Source organism: Haliaeetus albicilla, chromosome 13, assembly GCF_947461875.1.
Source record: "Haliaeetus albicilla chromosome 13, bHalAlb1.1, whole genome shotgun sequence".
NCBI classification, from domain to species: Eukaryota; Metazoa; Chordata; class Aves; order Accipitriformes; family Accipitridae; genus Haliaeetus; species Haliaeetus albicilla.
The window spans coordinates 21,513,797-21,529,129 of NC_091495.1; the positions used below are offsets into that span (position 1 = coordinate 21,513,797).

Sequence of the window (15,333 nt, forward strand, 5' to 3'; positions counted from 1 at the left end):
TCATAGATTACAACTTACACCTTACAAAATACATCTATTAGGCCTAAACTAATATTCAGTACGTAATGTACTCCAACTCTGCATGCTTGGCTGTGCAGGAGTCTTGACAAGGAAAAGAAAGGAGTGCGTAATGCATTAATACAGTTATGGAACAACTAGTCCTGTCTTAAATCTCTGCAGAAGATGATCCAAGAGGAAGATCCTCTGAACAGGCCGCCCAACTCTCTGAACAGAGATCCCGACTCATACTCCAAGGCAACAGTCCTGTCATACAGACACTTGTTTTCAGAGTGCCTAGAGGAGTAGGCTAGCCTTCAACGTAGTAGGGTGCACCCTTCAACAGGCAGCTTATGTCTGTAAACTGGCTGACTCAGTAAAAACCTGTTCCAGCCCACTTTATTGCCAAAGATGGGGAACTGCATGATTTGTAGTTAATCACTACTCAGAGAAACAGATACATGGCTATTTTGAAATAGCTACCTCCCACACATCTTTGCTTCTGGAAGAGTAAGCCATTCTGGTAGTTCTCAGAAGCAAATTTGGCATTCTGAATTAAGCCAATGGAAACCATACTGGTCTGCTGATAATAAAGTCCAAATAAGGGATTCATGTTTATGGGTCAACCAGTATCTAATCAGTTAATGAAGCCACATGTCTTAATGAGAAAAATATCTACCCCGAGTCAGGCTAGTAGTCCTGTAACTAAAATCTTTAATTATACATTTCCTGTTAATTGGTAATAACTAACTGAATATTAACATAAGTTGGTTAAGATTATAGAAATGAAAATTTAGGTATCTCATCTTTTACAATGCATATCTTTTTGCCATAAATTAAACAGCGTTAACACTGAGGTAAACTTGGCCTGATGCTCAAGGACAGTACCAGCTATCTGATCACTGATTGCACAGCACCTTGAACAGGCAAGCCCAAGCTAATACTCATTACAAAACAGACCAATAGTACACATGCTTACATCTTCTCATTGGGCAAGTATAAAGAGCAAGGAGAAAGCACAGATCAGAAATCAGAACTTTTGGATTCAGCCCTGCATGCATTTCTTCCAGACCATGTTGCCTTCCACAATACTGACACAAGCAATACAGGACACAAATCTTCCAGCACCTGGAATATTACAACATTAAACTTCAGAGATCTGATAGCAAAAGGAAATTGTCACGCATAGCTTTACTACCTGGATTGCAGAAAAAAACCCCTAGGAACAGGGTGAAGTGCTGTAACTAGACTCAAGAGTAAATTCTCAGTGTGAACTATTAATGAAAAATGGCTACAGAGAAGAGCATTCTTTCAGCCAGTGACCAACAGTGACTTGGTTTGTGCAACAACAATTACTTCTTGCTTTGCTTTTAAGAAACATTTTCCACACACAACTTGCATTTTAGCATTACACCTAAACCAACAAATACCCAGTCTGAGGAGAAAAAAGAAAAGAAAGCTTTCCTTTCACCTGCAGATGTCAAAAGTCATAAAACTTTTGTGTAAAAATGGGGAAAAACAATAGAGATGAGACATCCTCAAAATTTTACAAAGAAACGGCTCAGCAGAGTAACTGCCATTGAAAATCTCCCATCACAACCTAAATTCAGACTTAAGAAATAAGGATTCTTGTAATCTGTATCTGATAATGGAGATTCTTCTAATTGTGGTGACTCAAATATCAAACTCCCATTTGAAATGAGAAAATGAAGTAATGCAGCTGAGCAAGACTGAAACTGGAAGCTTGTCTGGGAACAACAAGCAAAGTACTGTTCTTAAAAATTCTACTATGTCTTGGACAGAAACTCACATTTGTTCCTCACTGTCACTGTTCTCGTCTTCATTACTCATGTTCTCCCCTCAAAATTTTCCAAATAAATGGTGTTATGACTGTCAGAGCTGAATCCCACTCTCTGACTCTCCTGCCATGGAGAAGTTTGCAGGCTGTATGCACATGGCTTCACTAACAATCATGATGGCTCTTTAATGGCATTTTGGGGAGAGGGTGGGAAGCTCTAAGCCCAGCAGAGATGTGGGATGAGAAAAGGTAACAGGGAAGGAAGACGGAAGGAAGGAAGGGATGAGAGAGTATTAAGAGGAAGAGAAGCCCTCCTCTGCTGCTGCTTACTTCAAGAATGAGATGACCTGTTTAATCTCTGGTTTGGTGACAGCTTTTGAGGTGTTCAGGTTTTTTTTCTTTTCATAAAGAACCCATCACACTGACAGACTGACATTTATGATCTCAGCTGCCTGTGCAAACACCAGTAAGAGTGAATAATTAAATGAACCCTCAAACATCACTGCCATCTCCTCTGAAACTATTGTAAAAGGAGCTTGAGCTGTTAAAACCTCTGTCCATGAAGAAACTTGCACAGTCACTGACAATAACTACACAACAGGAATTAACTAAAGTTTGAGCAATATCTTGTTGCCAGTTTCTAGGGTGTTTTTTTTTTTTTTTCCCCCGTCATTATTCCATTTTTAGATGAGGGATTAATTCCCTGGCATATTGACCATGCATTAGAAACTTAATCTAGATGAAACTGCCTCTTTATAAACCTTTCTTATCACATTTACCAGAATCATCATTTAAAATCATCTCCTTTACTTCAAATGAACCTAAAATTAACATAGTTGTTCCAAATCCCATTTGCTTGTTGGCTATTAATTAAGAGACAGAAATTCAAGATTAACATCTTATGAGCCAAGTTTGACAACTGTGACCACCTCAGTTCCTCCCTGTTGCTGTATAATGCTGTGGAAACAGTTATTTTGAAACTCTGATATTTACATCAGGACGAACATCTTGTCCTCTCACACAATCATGACTGCATCTCAAAGCTGTGTCAGAAACCTAAGCACACACCTCTCTGGAAGCACAAGGTGGGTCCCCTGGCCACCAGCCACCCTCCAGAAAGCAACGTGCGCTGAAGTGGAGGGGCTGCCAGCCACAGCTACAGGTTACTTCAGACAGGGACACTGTGCTGCCTCGTGTCACACATGTACCCTCTCCAAGTATTAAGCTGCCTGTTTTCATAAAACCTGCATGTCAGATTAGTGTTCAAGACCTTAATACCTTTGTGAAATTTGATTAAAATAATCCAAGAGATTCAGACATTATTGCGGGACAAACTATGGGGGCCTTATTTCCTTAGGAAACCAGGCAGCTGCCCCCCACCCCCAGTGGTTTACGTGTGTCAACCTGATTTGTGTTTCTTAGCACCAAACTTCAAAATGTAGCGCACTCTAGTTAAAATTTTATTTGTGTGTGTGTGTGTGTGTGAATTGAGTATTAATGCATATATTACTGCTGGCATATGATTTCAGGAAAACGTGGGAGCATAACCATACATAACCATATAAGTCTAGTGACATTCCACTTACACATAAGAAAACACTTTTTTTACTGTAGAGGAGACCCAACACTGGCACAGGTTGCCCAGGGGGGATGTGGAGGTGTCCATCCTCATAGGTGCTCAAAACCTGACATCATGGCCCCCAGCCTGCTCTAGGTGACCCTGTTCTTGTGCAAGGAGGTTGGACCAGACTGTCTCCAGAGGCCCCTTCCACCCTCAGCCATTCTGTAATTCTAACATTCATGGATGGGGGAAAAAAAAAAAAAAAATTATATACCAATTCCTTCCTACCTCTCACATTTTTGTTTGTTTTCCTCTAAACCTGTATTGTCAGTACTATCACCCGTCAAAAAGGAAGCATACTGTGCTGCAGTGTAACTTAATGAGGCTATTAACTACCATCTCTAATGAAACAGAAGAGACTAATCTAGTGCTAGTAACCCAGATGAATTAAATGCATGTTGAAAACTGTATGACAAAGTCAACTACATAGGCTACTGCATGCATTTTAGCTAAGTTATAATTAGAAAAAGTGCGAAAATGTCTATTATCCCTTCTTGTCAATAAATTTCATAACTTCTAAATTAAGTGAAAAGCTAATTAGTTTTCATCTCATATTTAGGCTCCTATACTACATCTGTTTTATAGTTAAATTCTTGCATTACTCCCCTCTTTATTCTCTGATGTCAGCATGTCTTTAGTTAATGGAAATGTTCATTTATTTCCCAAACATTTTTACTTATATACCCAATTGATTCAAACAAGTGCATATTTAAATGCATTCAGGCACCTGTACTGTACAGTTCCTTTGATGGATTAACTTAGGGCACTTCAATTAGTTGAAACATTTCCTAAAGCAATGGCCACCCCTGTTGCTGCTGACTGAAAGAAGGGCCTTGTTTATTTAGAAAACTAGGTGAATGGGGTTCCTTTCCTGAATTACACCAATGGGCCAAGCCTGTAAATCTCCAGAGCCTACAACAGATGAGTTTGTGAAGAGACAACAGGCTGGACAGTCCTGCTGAGGACTTGGCCTGGTGCTTGCTGTCCATCTCCTGCTACAAGGGTAAACAGCTGAAGAATGGGTTTCAAAACAGCTGCTGACAGTAAAATCATACACAGATAGCGACTGCTAGTGTGTGCAGGCATGAGACTGAATTCCTGTCGTCTTGATTACTGGGGGCAATTTATGCAGTATAGAAGTTTGATTCTATTCTAAGGATGTTAAGGGAAGCTGGTTTGGGTGGTGTTTTTCTTTTTTGTTTTTTTTTTTTTTTAATAGCTGACGAACAGCATCTCAAGCCCTTCATATATTCAGATTATTATAAAGAACGAACCTGGAAAAGGCTAGAAGAGAAAAAAGACCACAACACTAAACTCACTATTTAAAAAAAAAATATTTTACGGGTGTCAATTTGAACTTATTTTCTCATTATTAAATTATGTATTTTAGCAGCATAGGGTTAAGGTTGGGAGAGGGACAAAGGCAGATTCTGGTGACAGTTAAAGTTGGAGAACAAATGATATCATAAGTGGCCTGAACAATCAGAACAGGATTATCAAGTGAAGGAATAACGCACAAATACAGATAGCTAAATGGAAGAACTGAAACACAAGAAAGAAGAAAAAAGCTGTAACATGGGAATACGCATGATGAAAAAGTTATGAAGGCAAATCATAAACATTCTGGTCACTCCACAGCACCTGAAGACTGCTTACTAGTATTAAAATATGTATATTTACATATGTGAATATGGATGTGCAAACACATACAAATAAACTTACACTGGTTCTGATAAAATGGGAATTCAAAAGCATTCAGCAATATCATATTTTTGTTTTTGCTGACTTTAATGAGAGCCCTCTTATGCTTTGTGAAATTCTCTAATATTAGATTAACAAGAATAGATAATGCTATAAATATTGCATATTTGCTAGTCGGCTCAAGAGTGAATAAGTGGTGCTGCTCTGCTTCAAAATCCTAGTAGTATATTCCAGTTATGTCCTCATCAATCAGATGGTATACAGTATTCAGGAAGGTAATTCTTCAAACTAATAGCCTAAACCCAGTTCTATATAGAATCTACTTCTTCTGTTATTTTGCATTCATACACTTGAGTTTTTCTTAGTACACCCTCCCCCCCACTGGTGTAATGAGGGTTTTCCAAGGCTAAGACACAGATTCAGAAGAGGAATTGTAAAGAACTCCTGCCTGCTAGCAGTGAAAAAATACATATATTTTCAAAAATCTTTCAAAATTATTAATTGTCATTAACTGCAGAACCTCAGTGATGCCATTAGCAACAGAAATCTTGCGATAAGAGACTATAATTCCAAGGACTGTAACTGACTAATGTTAAGGAAAAAACCTAAGAGCTCTTCTATTTTGATAAAAATTTTACTGAACGCAGTAAGAGTAGGTTCTGAAATGTACAGCTAATCTATCTTCAAAATACACTTGGGTTTGATTCAGTTATTTTAAATAAAGCTTAAAATCAGTTTATATTTTGATTGTGTTACTTTTTCTAGCAATTTTTGCAGGGGAAAAAACCAACCAGCCCTGGCATAGAAGACAATTTCTGTATACCCAATTGCTGTCTACAATACATCAGAAGTCAGACTGGTTTACTAGGCAGTTCTTACTGTTTTGAAAGGAGATATTTGGGGAGCATCTACACTAACCTGAACCAAAGACCACATCTACACAAAGGGAGAGGTAGAACAGATCAATGAAACTCAGAGGATGCAACAGTACATGCACTGTCTTTTATCTTACATCCAGCTCTTTTTCAATCCTCTTTTGCCCCAAGATGTTGGTCTCGTTAGTTATTCCCTGAAATTTATGTTATGGAAAATAATTTGGAACAGGAATAGGAAAAAGAGGTTACTTGTTTGCATGACCATTCAGTGAACATACAAATATTTATAAAACCCTCACTTCGTAGGAAGATACACTTTCTCCTGTGTATACTCAACAGGCTTAAGCACACTTCCAAGAGACTCTAAAATTACTTCCATGTATTTTTAAGGACCTTATGAAAATTAATATCTAAATGGAAAACAGTGAAAACTTGTACTTAAAAGCTGTCTGATGCTCACTGAAATCATTAGTCAGAATAGAGGCCTTCAAGTCAGATGAAACCTTTGGGGCACTGCCCTTGCATCAGAAAGTACAGCAGTAAGAGGATCATAGATTAGCCCCCTGCATGTTACATGTGTTGTAATTTAAGATAGTGGGGGGGGGGGGGGGAAAAGACAACTATAAGTGGCTATATGTTTTTAAATGTATTTCAGACTAGTTATTTAATGCTGAACTTGTTTAAAAAAAAACCCCCCAAAACCCCAACAACAACAAACCCTCCAGTGCAATAAAATAACAAATTTAAAACAATAAAAAGCTATGTCTCATTTGCTAAAGCATATCAGTAGGAAAGTTGTCTGATCTGTACAGATCAGATCAAGGTGCTGACTGCAACACACTGAGGTAAAATCAGTTCAATTCTTCAGGCTGACGAGAGCAGACTTCCTCACAGATTTTGAAGTTAATGATCTCAGCTATTCTTTCCAACTTTCTCCATATTGTCTTGCTATTGGGCAAGCCAAATCGAAATTAAAGCAAACTCTTAAGCTTCCCCAATCCTGTTCCAATATCTATTTTTATTAGGTTTTAGGACAGGGTTGTAGATAGGAAATGCAAGACATGTAAGCCTGATTTCTTTGCCCTTCAAATTAATGGAAATGCAGTTTGTGTAAAACTATGAGCTGCAATTTTGTTATTTGGGAATAGGTTTCTAGCAGTGTGTGGGTGGGTGCTGGTAATTAAACAAGGAATTTAGAGCTGTTGGGAGCGTAATGCCAAGTAAGCTCAATAGATGTATATTCTCTAATAATAACTATGTACCTACTGTCAAAAGTCAGTTAACTCATCACAGAGATTCTGATAGTTCTGAAAACTAAACATGGCATGAAACCACTAAAAAAAATATTCAACGTAAAGTTGTTTAATTTTAATCAAAATATATATAAAGAATAATATATTTACTCTTCTGTTTCAACAAATTCAAGGACTAATCATAGTTCCCTAAGACTTTAATACAAAGATGTGGTCATATCTGAATTTTGAAAGATAATAATCTTAAAAACATGCAATTTTGCATTTGGCAAGAATTTCACCAACTAGACTGAAAACCACCTATCAGACCATAGAGAAAAAGTGGTGAGAAAGCAACAAGGGCAGCAGCACATGTTTTTTCAGGACAGGAGAGTATCTTTTTTACCAAAGCTCACTTTGCTTATCCTGCTCATGGCCACTGAGAGCCCTACTGCAAGGACTGTTCTCCCAGCTCTTTGCTTTGCATTGACCATCCCAACTCTCCCACCTTTCCAAAAGTCTCTCTCCTGGCTCTTCTCTACAATGCCTGAGGCACTAAATGCTCACCTGTACTTCTAGAGCCTACCTGCCTCAGCTCTCATTAGTTGCTATGAATGCTGTTGAGGTTAGACTAAATACCTTTAATCCCTCAGATCATATTTGTTTTCTGTTAGCATCACTGAAAAAATTAGGTTGGAAGGGATTTCTGGGGGTCACCTGGTCCAGCCTCCTGCTTGATGCAGAGTAAACATCAAAGCTGGATCAGGTTGCTTAGGGCCTGGTCCAGTCCATGTTCAAAAATTTTCAAGGACTAAGATTTCACAGCCTCTGTGGGTACCTGTTCCAGTGCCAAGTAGAGGCAAAAAAAAAAAAAAATAAAATAAAAAAAAAAAAAAATCTTTTCCCTCAATCTGCCGGCTATACTCTTTCTAACATAGCTAATCCAGAGACAGTGTTTACTATTCTCCTGTCATCTGGTATTACCTTTAATTTGACTTTTGAAATAATTCCTACTGGTTTACAATTCGATGTGAACTCCTCTCAAAAGATCATCCTGTCCTCTTGACTTAAGCACCTTTTCCTCAAAGTTGTTCTACTTTGAATGTGGTCTTTTTCATAATGGGATTCACAATATGGAAATGAAAACAGATGAAAAATTTGAATCAAGAGCAGCAAAAAGAGATAAAGACAAGTGAAAGCTGAGGAATGGAATTACAAGTAATCAAAAAAAGTCTTAAACAGGTTATTTGGTGAAGTAAGAATGAAAAAGGAAGGTTCAAGGACACATCCAAACAGCACAAAGGATAAAAGATGAATTTGGGTGATTTAAGAGGATAAATAAAGGTAGTAGAAGTAACAGTTTTAAGTACCTGGAAAACATTATCTGTTAGGATGCTGGACTTGAAAACTTAGACTCTGAATGAACTGACAACATGGTCAGATGTCAGAGTTGGGAGTATTACGGGCTACACAGTGGTGTTTGTCTCAGCACCTGCTGGGAGGTTATACAGGCCAAGAGACCCTTATTCCCCATTTACATACACATTTTGATTATTATTTTTTAATTCTATTGTACTGGCTAGTTTTTTCCTCCTCACAAGGGAGGAAAAGCTTGTTTCTCATAACCTATCCACCCCTGTATAACCAAAATCTAATTCAATTGGTACGCATTTCTGCCACTCACACTAGCATACACCAAATCTCACTTTCTGCACAAGGTAGCTAACTGCAAAGCTACACTGATATACCACACAATGGGACAGCAGCAATCCTCTGTTACTGAGGTCTTCCTGTTGTCTTTAGAAAGGATGCATTAGTAACATGGAGATCATATACGACTGCCTTACATGCTCTTCAGAGAATTAATCTTAGTACAGTTTCGGGGAACACAATATTCTAAAATGGGAAACATTAATAAACATGTAAATGAGCATATTCATCTATTTATCCTATTCCATAACAGTAATTTTGTCTTATTTCTTAAGGCCAGCAATGCTTTCATGAATGACTTCAACAGATTGATGAGAAAAAGGAGTTATTCCTAAATAGGAATTACTCGCACATTTTATAAACACCTTCAAAACACTGTTTGTAAGAATTTCTAATTCATCTATATAGCATGTGAAATAGGGCCTCCAGTCACATTACATTTTTTGTCCCTTTGGCCACTTCAACTATCTAGCTTCCTCACTTTACGAACAATGCAAAGGAAAGAAACACCTGGGAACCAGTAAGTGTGAAAGTTAATTTCAAAGAAATACTGACTACGAAAAGGATGAGTTTCCATTCATCTCAGTTTAGTGTACTTTAACACAGGCAGATGTAGGTATTCCTGTCCAAATATCATAAGATGATAGAAAAATAATCTATTTATTTTATCCTGGCTGTACTGAATAGACAAGGATAGGAGTCACTGTTCTTACATGCTGTCATGCTGCTGCACAGCTTTTCATTTCTGAATGTTGTATTTTTTCCACTACTCAGAAGAAAATTCTCTTCAGAAGTAAACAGCATGAGTGATTAATGTATGAACTATGAAGATGCTTGCAAAACTTCTTTTTAGATTAAAGCAAGTACAGGCTAAATTTCAAGGCATTTTCTTTCACTATGGTTTAGTAAAGAAATGATTTAGATGTCTAGCACAGAAATGTGCTAGACTGTGATAGATAAAAGATCAAGAAAGACTTTTTTGTGAATATTACCAATTAATGTGTGCTAACAAGCTCTTAAAAACCTTCCCAGGAACAGCTGAAGTTTTTGTAACTCAGAGGCAAGGATCATCACAGCTATAGCTGACTTTTAACAAACTTTTTGATATATTGACCCCAAACCCATCTCTTTATATTCTCCAACCACACTGGTCATAACACATTTAGTCTAAAATGCATGGAATGCATTTAGTGGAAAAGATAGTTCAGGTGACCATATCCACTATTTTTAATGAATGAGGGTGATTTTGTAAAGTTGAACAAGGTGATAGTGAAAATAAATCCTACAATTGCAGCAAGTCCTTAGATTTGTTTACACATACTACTATTATGATCCTCACCATTAGGAACATATTAATCTATAATAATCATCACACTTTGAGAAGGCTCTTAGATAACCAGTACTGGCAACTAATGCAAAGTATACGTGCAAAAAAGCAAGCTTGTGCAAAAAAGCAAGCTTGAGTATATGTCCTAAAGCTCCTTTGAGCAGGAGAGGAAACCGATCTGTCCATCCAGATAGATATGGAAGCACAGAACAGATAATACAACACATCACAGAAATAGGCAATAAAATGAGATAGTAAAAACCCATCAACATATATCATCTGATCATGGTATGGTGTCATCTCCCAGCCTCTATTAGCTCTTGCTGCATCAGTGCAAGTCCCAGACACTTTATCCTGTTTATAATTGCTGATGAGCAGTAATAAGGCCTCCATGCCTCAGCTCCTGTCCGTTCCACTTCAGCAACCACCTATTAAGTTATAACTTTTATTTACAGCCTTGCTTGATGCGCTGTTCTATTAGTACAGCTGGAAACTGGTGGTGGGGGGAGCATCCCTAATGGGCACTATTATTGCCAGGGCTGGGTGATTTATTATGCTGCTCGAAGGCTGTTCTATCATCACTTTCCTGTTGGTGAGAGCTCCAAGAAGGTTGGATTTCTAACACAATGCCCTCCAGAAGTCAAACACTAAAGAACACCTTAAAAGTCCCTTGGAACACCAATGAAAAACATACCTCAAAGTTGTTTTAATGTTATGAACCCCCTCCAATAATATTTTGTATATTTTTTGCTCAGGACCTTAACACTTAAGAGCAATTAAAAACAAAAGATTAGTGGTGTACCAGGTCTTTTTGTCCTTACTCAACACAGAGATTGACAAAAAAATCATGCAAAAGTAATGATATCTTGGTTTTGGCTCTGGCTGAAAATTTGTATGCTTCTATTTCCACAACCTGCCCTTTCTATAACTCCTAGAAGGCTGTCCTCTTGATTGTACAGGTTCAGTCTCAAAGCATTTAGATTTCTGACACTGCTACAATCAAGCACACGCCTATAGTATAAGAATATCAATAAAGCCGAAACTTCAAAAAGGACCATGCACCTGCTTAATTGCTTTACTTGAGCAGTGGAAGAATTATTTCCATCTTCTAGACTCAAATTTTAAACTAGAGAAAGCATAGAGCAATGAGACAGATACTGTAATCTCATCCAATATAAATACTACCATCTAGGACAGATATCCTCATAAAATGTGAGCTATCTGCACATGTAACTATACAAAATATTAAAGATGCACATTTCTCATGAACTGCTACTGAGAAATAAAGTACTTAAAAACTCACTGACTTTATGGATATAATGTATGACTTGATTGTATCATTACTGCATTTTATCTGCCTGTTTCTACTACCTTCTCTACCACACAATTAAAAATTAACTGAGTGCACTCACACAGTTCCACCGATTTTTTCCAGGTTTCTTTAACTGCATGAAAATGTTTTTAAATCTGACTGTTTAGAATGGCATATTAAATCATCATTAAAGTTGTACAGCAGAAAAAGAAGAGTAATATGCCACTTACTACTGCACTTTCACAACATGGGGACCCAATATAAATGGGATCTGGATGCCCTACTGATTAGAGTAAGCCTCACAGTATCATCTGCCATCAATCATAACATTACCTAACCATTAAGAAACAATCAAAACACATAAGCAGCTATACACTAGGCCACACAGTCCTATCTATTTTCCTACAAAATCTTCAGACCGCTGGCTCTCAAAAACCTTTGAGGCATCATCCAAACGAATGATTGCAAGGCTTTATTCATTCTTTTCATTATAATCCTTGTCCTGTGGGCACACTTTGGAATAGAAATACTTTTTACCACAGCAATGATTCTGGTGAACAGGAGGAGGAAAAACGTACTATTTGGTGTCATAATACAATTTTTTATCTGAACAGCTCCTTCAGCATGCAGGTTGCCAAGTACATGAGGTAAAAACTCTTTTTTTTGGTAAGAGAACTTTTCCTGCGTTTTGACAGATTTATTGTTTTGATCTTTCTTCAATGGTTACATTAGTGCTAATAAAATATGAAAGGTTTATGTATTCCTTAATATCCTCCTGATGGGAACCTGCATACAAGATAAGTAGGTCAAATTTCTAATTTTCTGTCTCAAATGCTACTATATGGCAGACTTTAGGGAAAAAACTATGCTTGAAGGGGAAAAAAAATACAGATGAATTCCACCAAAACATTCTTCCTTCAAAGCTCTTCCAAGCAGAAGAAATGTAGAATACTTACAGAAAAGAGTCTTATACACAATGTGTAGTATTGACAAATATTGCTTGTATCGCTTAAATAGCCGCCTAGGAAGGGACACTAAGCTGAAGTGAATGTAGTGTGAAATATTCACCTACATAGTCTGCTCCTTCTGCCTGAAGATGGCACACCATTTCTGGGTAATATTTTGCAGCCAATGTTTTCTTGTCAATCTCCATATTTATCTGGATTCCCAAAAGCAGACTTTGAAAACATAGTAATTTATTTTAAAAACGAAAGTTTGCTGAAAATTCAAGCTCTGGAGAAGAAAACTGTAACCCCTGGTAACAGGTTTATTAGTGTAAGGGACTATGAACAAAATATGCAGATCACTGAGCAAATAATGTAAAAAAACATTGGGGGAAATTGAGGTAATATAAAATCATTAGGTTTAGTTGACTGAAGATGAAACTTGTGGCATCAAATTAAGATCTCCTTATTTTCTTGCTAAACACACCAAATGATTAACATACAAGCATGTAGGGACCAAACATTAGCATAAACCAAAAATAAGAGAACTACTGAGCAAAGTTAGCCAAGCATTTAATGGATGTTTTTCAACATGTCTAGTAGCTTCATCTGCTTTATTCTAAGAAGCTTTTACTGTTGCCATTTGACACTCCAAATAGTGGACTTGCCTTTTTGCTAATCACAAGCACTTTTTTTTTTAAATATTCACATAGTACTCTCAGTTTTCAGTATCTATAGCATCACAGAAAGCTTTTAAATTACCCTGCAATGAAAACCAGAGTTAAACATTAAAACAGCTAACGTATAAACAAAATATAATTTAGTAATACTATGAGCACAGCAGATTAGTTTGCAAGGGTACAGTGGCAAACATTCCATCTTGTTTAGGTATACCTCTATGGCTACGCAGAAAAGAAAATCCACAGTCTTCCTATTCTGGAGGAGTTGGATCCAGTACCTTCCAGTGCCAAACTTAGAGAGTTCTTTGGCAAACAATACTCACAGCATTGTCACAGATTATCATGCATTACTTGAGAGGTCTGCACCAAGTGCAAAGTGATGTAGCTTCTCTTTAACCTTCCTTCACTGCTGACCAAGCCCACACATTCGCTGCAAGCTAACAACATGCATATATGGAATAACTACAGTTTAGCTAAACATACAGTAACTTGAAACACTTTTTGAAAGAATAACTTCAGAGGAAATTTACCTTGAACACCTGAAAGAGCAAGAGCCTTTAATCCACGCAAAATCAAAGTCTGAAAAAGATCTGAGCCAATGCTTAACTTGGCTGCCTGCCTGAATGAGTGCTCACACGATTCTTCGTGACAGATCTGCTGCGGAAGCAGCAACTTCAGCCTGGCAATGACCTAACATGTCACTACTAACGCTAGCTCTGTGAGAGACTATCCATCTATACCCTCCATGTAGAAATAAAGCCATCGAAAGGACCCAAAGCAGGTAAAATTTAGTCTCAATGCAAGCATCAGCTGTCTATACTGCATCTTCCATCAGGGAAAGTAAAGTCAATATACTCCAAACAGTTTTCTACTCAATACTTTGCATTTAAAGGGGAGATTTCCAGAAAACTATCACAATCATTAGACTTAAATCACACCGATTACTCCTGTATGTATCATGTTTACAAAGATTAACTGAAAACATAGTAGATTTATGGAATTATGTTTAACAGGACTCTGAGATGAACTATCTGCCATACAAATCCTTTTATACATACATTTCTGACAGCAAAGCAACAGCATTTATTTTTGTTTGGCATTCACCAGATAGAGTTCCTTCCCTTGACTATTAAACTATAACCATACAGCTACATATCATGCAAAACCTAACTCCTTGATCCCCACAAACACATACCTGAGTCGCAAGATCTTTTGGTTGGTGTGGTTAATGAGGCATGAGCTGTACCTGTGCATGGCCCACCTGGAAACAGAGAAGATAACATGTCTCAAAATACCACCTATATTTAACATTTACAATAACATCAAGATTATACTTAGGAATATAAAATGCTGAGTAGCACTTGTGTTTGGAAAGCACATATGGAAGCAGTCTACTATTCTCAGTATTTCTTGCCCAGTCAAATCCGAATATGTCTTGCGCTGAAAAAATAGATGAGAAGTTGGGACAAAAAGACAATTTATGTTATACTTTATAACTATTTCAAGAGGCGGGTTTAGGAAAATACGCACTGTAATTGCAATTTTTCCAGCATTGACAAAGTTACTGTTTATGTCAGAACAAAGCTAGAAATGTATCTAACTAACCCAAAAGTAACACAAGGGACAAAGTGATCAGCTCCCTGATGTCAACAGAAACGTTGTCACTGTCTCCCGTGAGATAATGACTTTGCCTCTTATCTTGTTCTCATTATGTTTTCAAAGCATGGCACAAGCATACGCTAACAAACTCTTTCCAGGTTTTTTTTGTTGAACTCTGGACTCTTGCCCATACATCTGGTATCTGCTTGCTAGTAAGTTGCTTTCTGGCTTTTTTCTTAACATGCATCATTGTTGAAGAGTTCTCCAGAGATCTTTTTAAAATAGCAACCAATTGAGTGTACTCAGCAACTTGCAGTAAAAATAAATAAATAAATAAAAATAAACCCCATACAGTGAACCAAAGACAAATTGACAGTAGCATTACCAGTGGTAATAACACATCATAGCTTTGATAATTGGATATTACAAATTGGATGGTGCTAGAGCGCCTAAAATTAAGTTAGATCTAGTAGAGTTGGCTATCAAAATACCCATAATCAAGTTTGCACTGGACTGCTGGTGATATAGTAGTACCAT

The 15,333-nt window shown here is 37.3% G+C and overlaps 1 protein-coding gene across 2 annotated transcripts in view; it reads right to left on the reverse strand.

Annotated features, from left to right (window-relative positions):
- Nucleotides 1–15,333, reverse strand: part of ZFAND3 (zinc finger AN1-type containing 3) — a 143,309-nt gene that overhangs the window by 22,832 nt on the left and 105,144 nt on the right. For both annotated transcript variants that reach the window (XM_069800379.1, XM_069800380.1), the window contains one exon: nt 14,393–14,458. In XM_069800379.1, the coding sequence (XP_069656480.1) occupies nt 14,393–14,458 (66 nt within the window). The remainder of the gene's footprint in view (nt 1–14,392; nt 14,459–15,333) is intronic.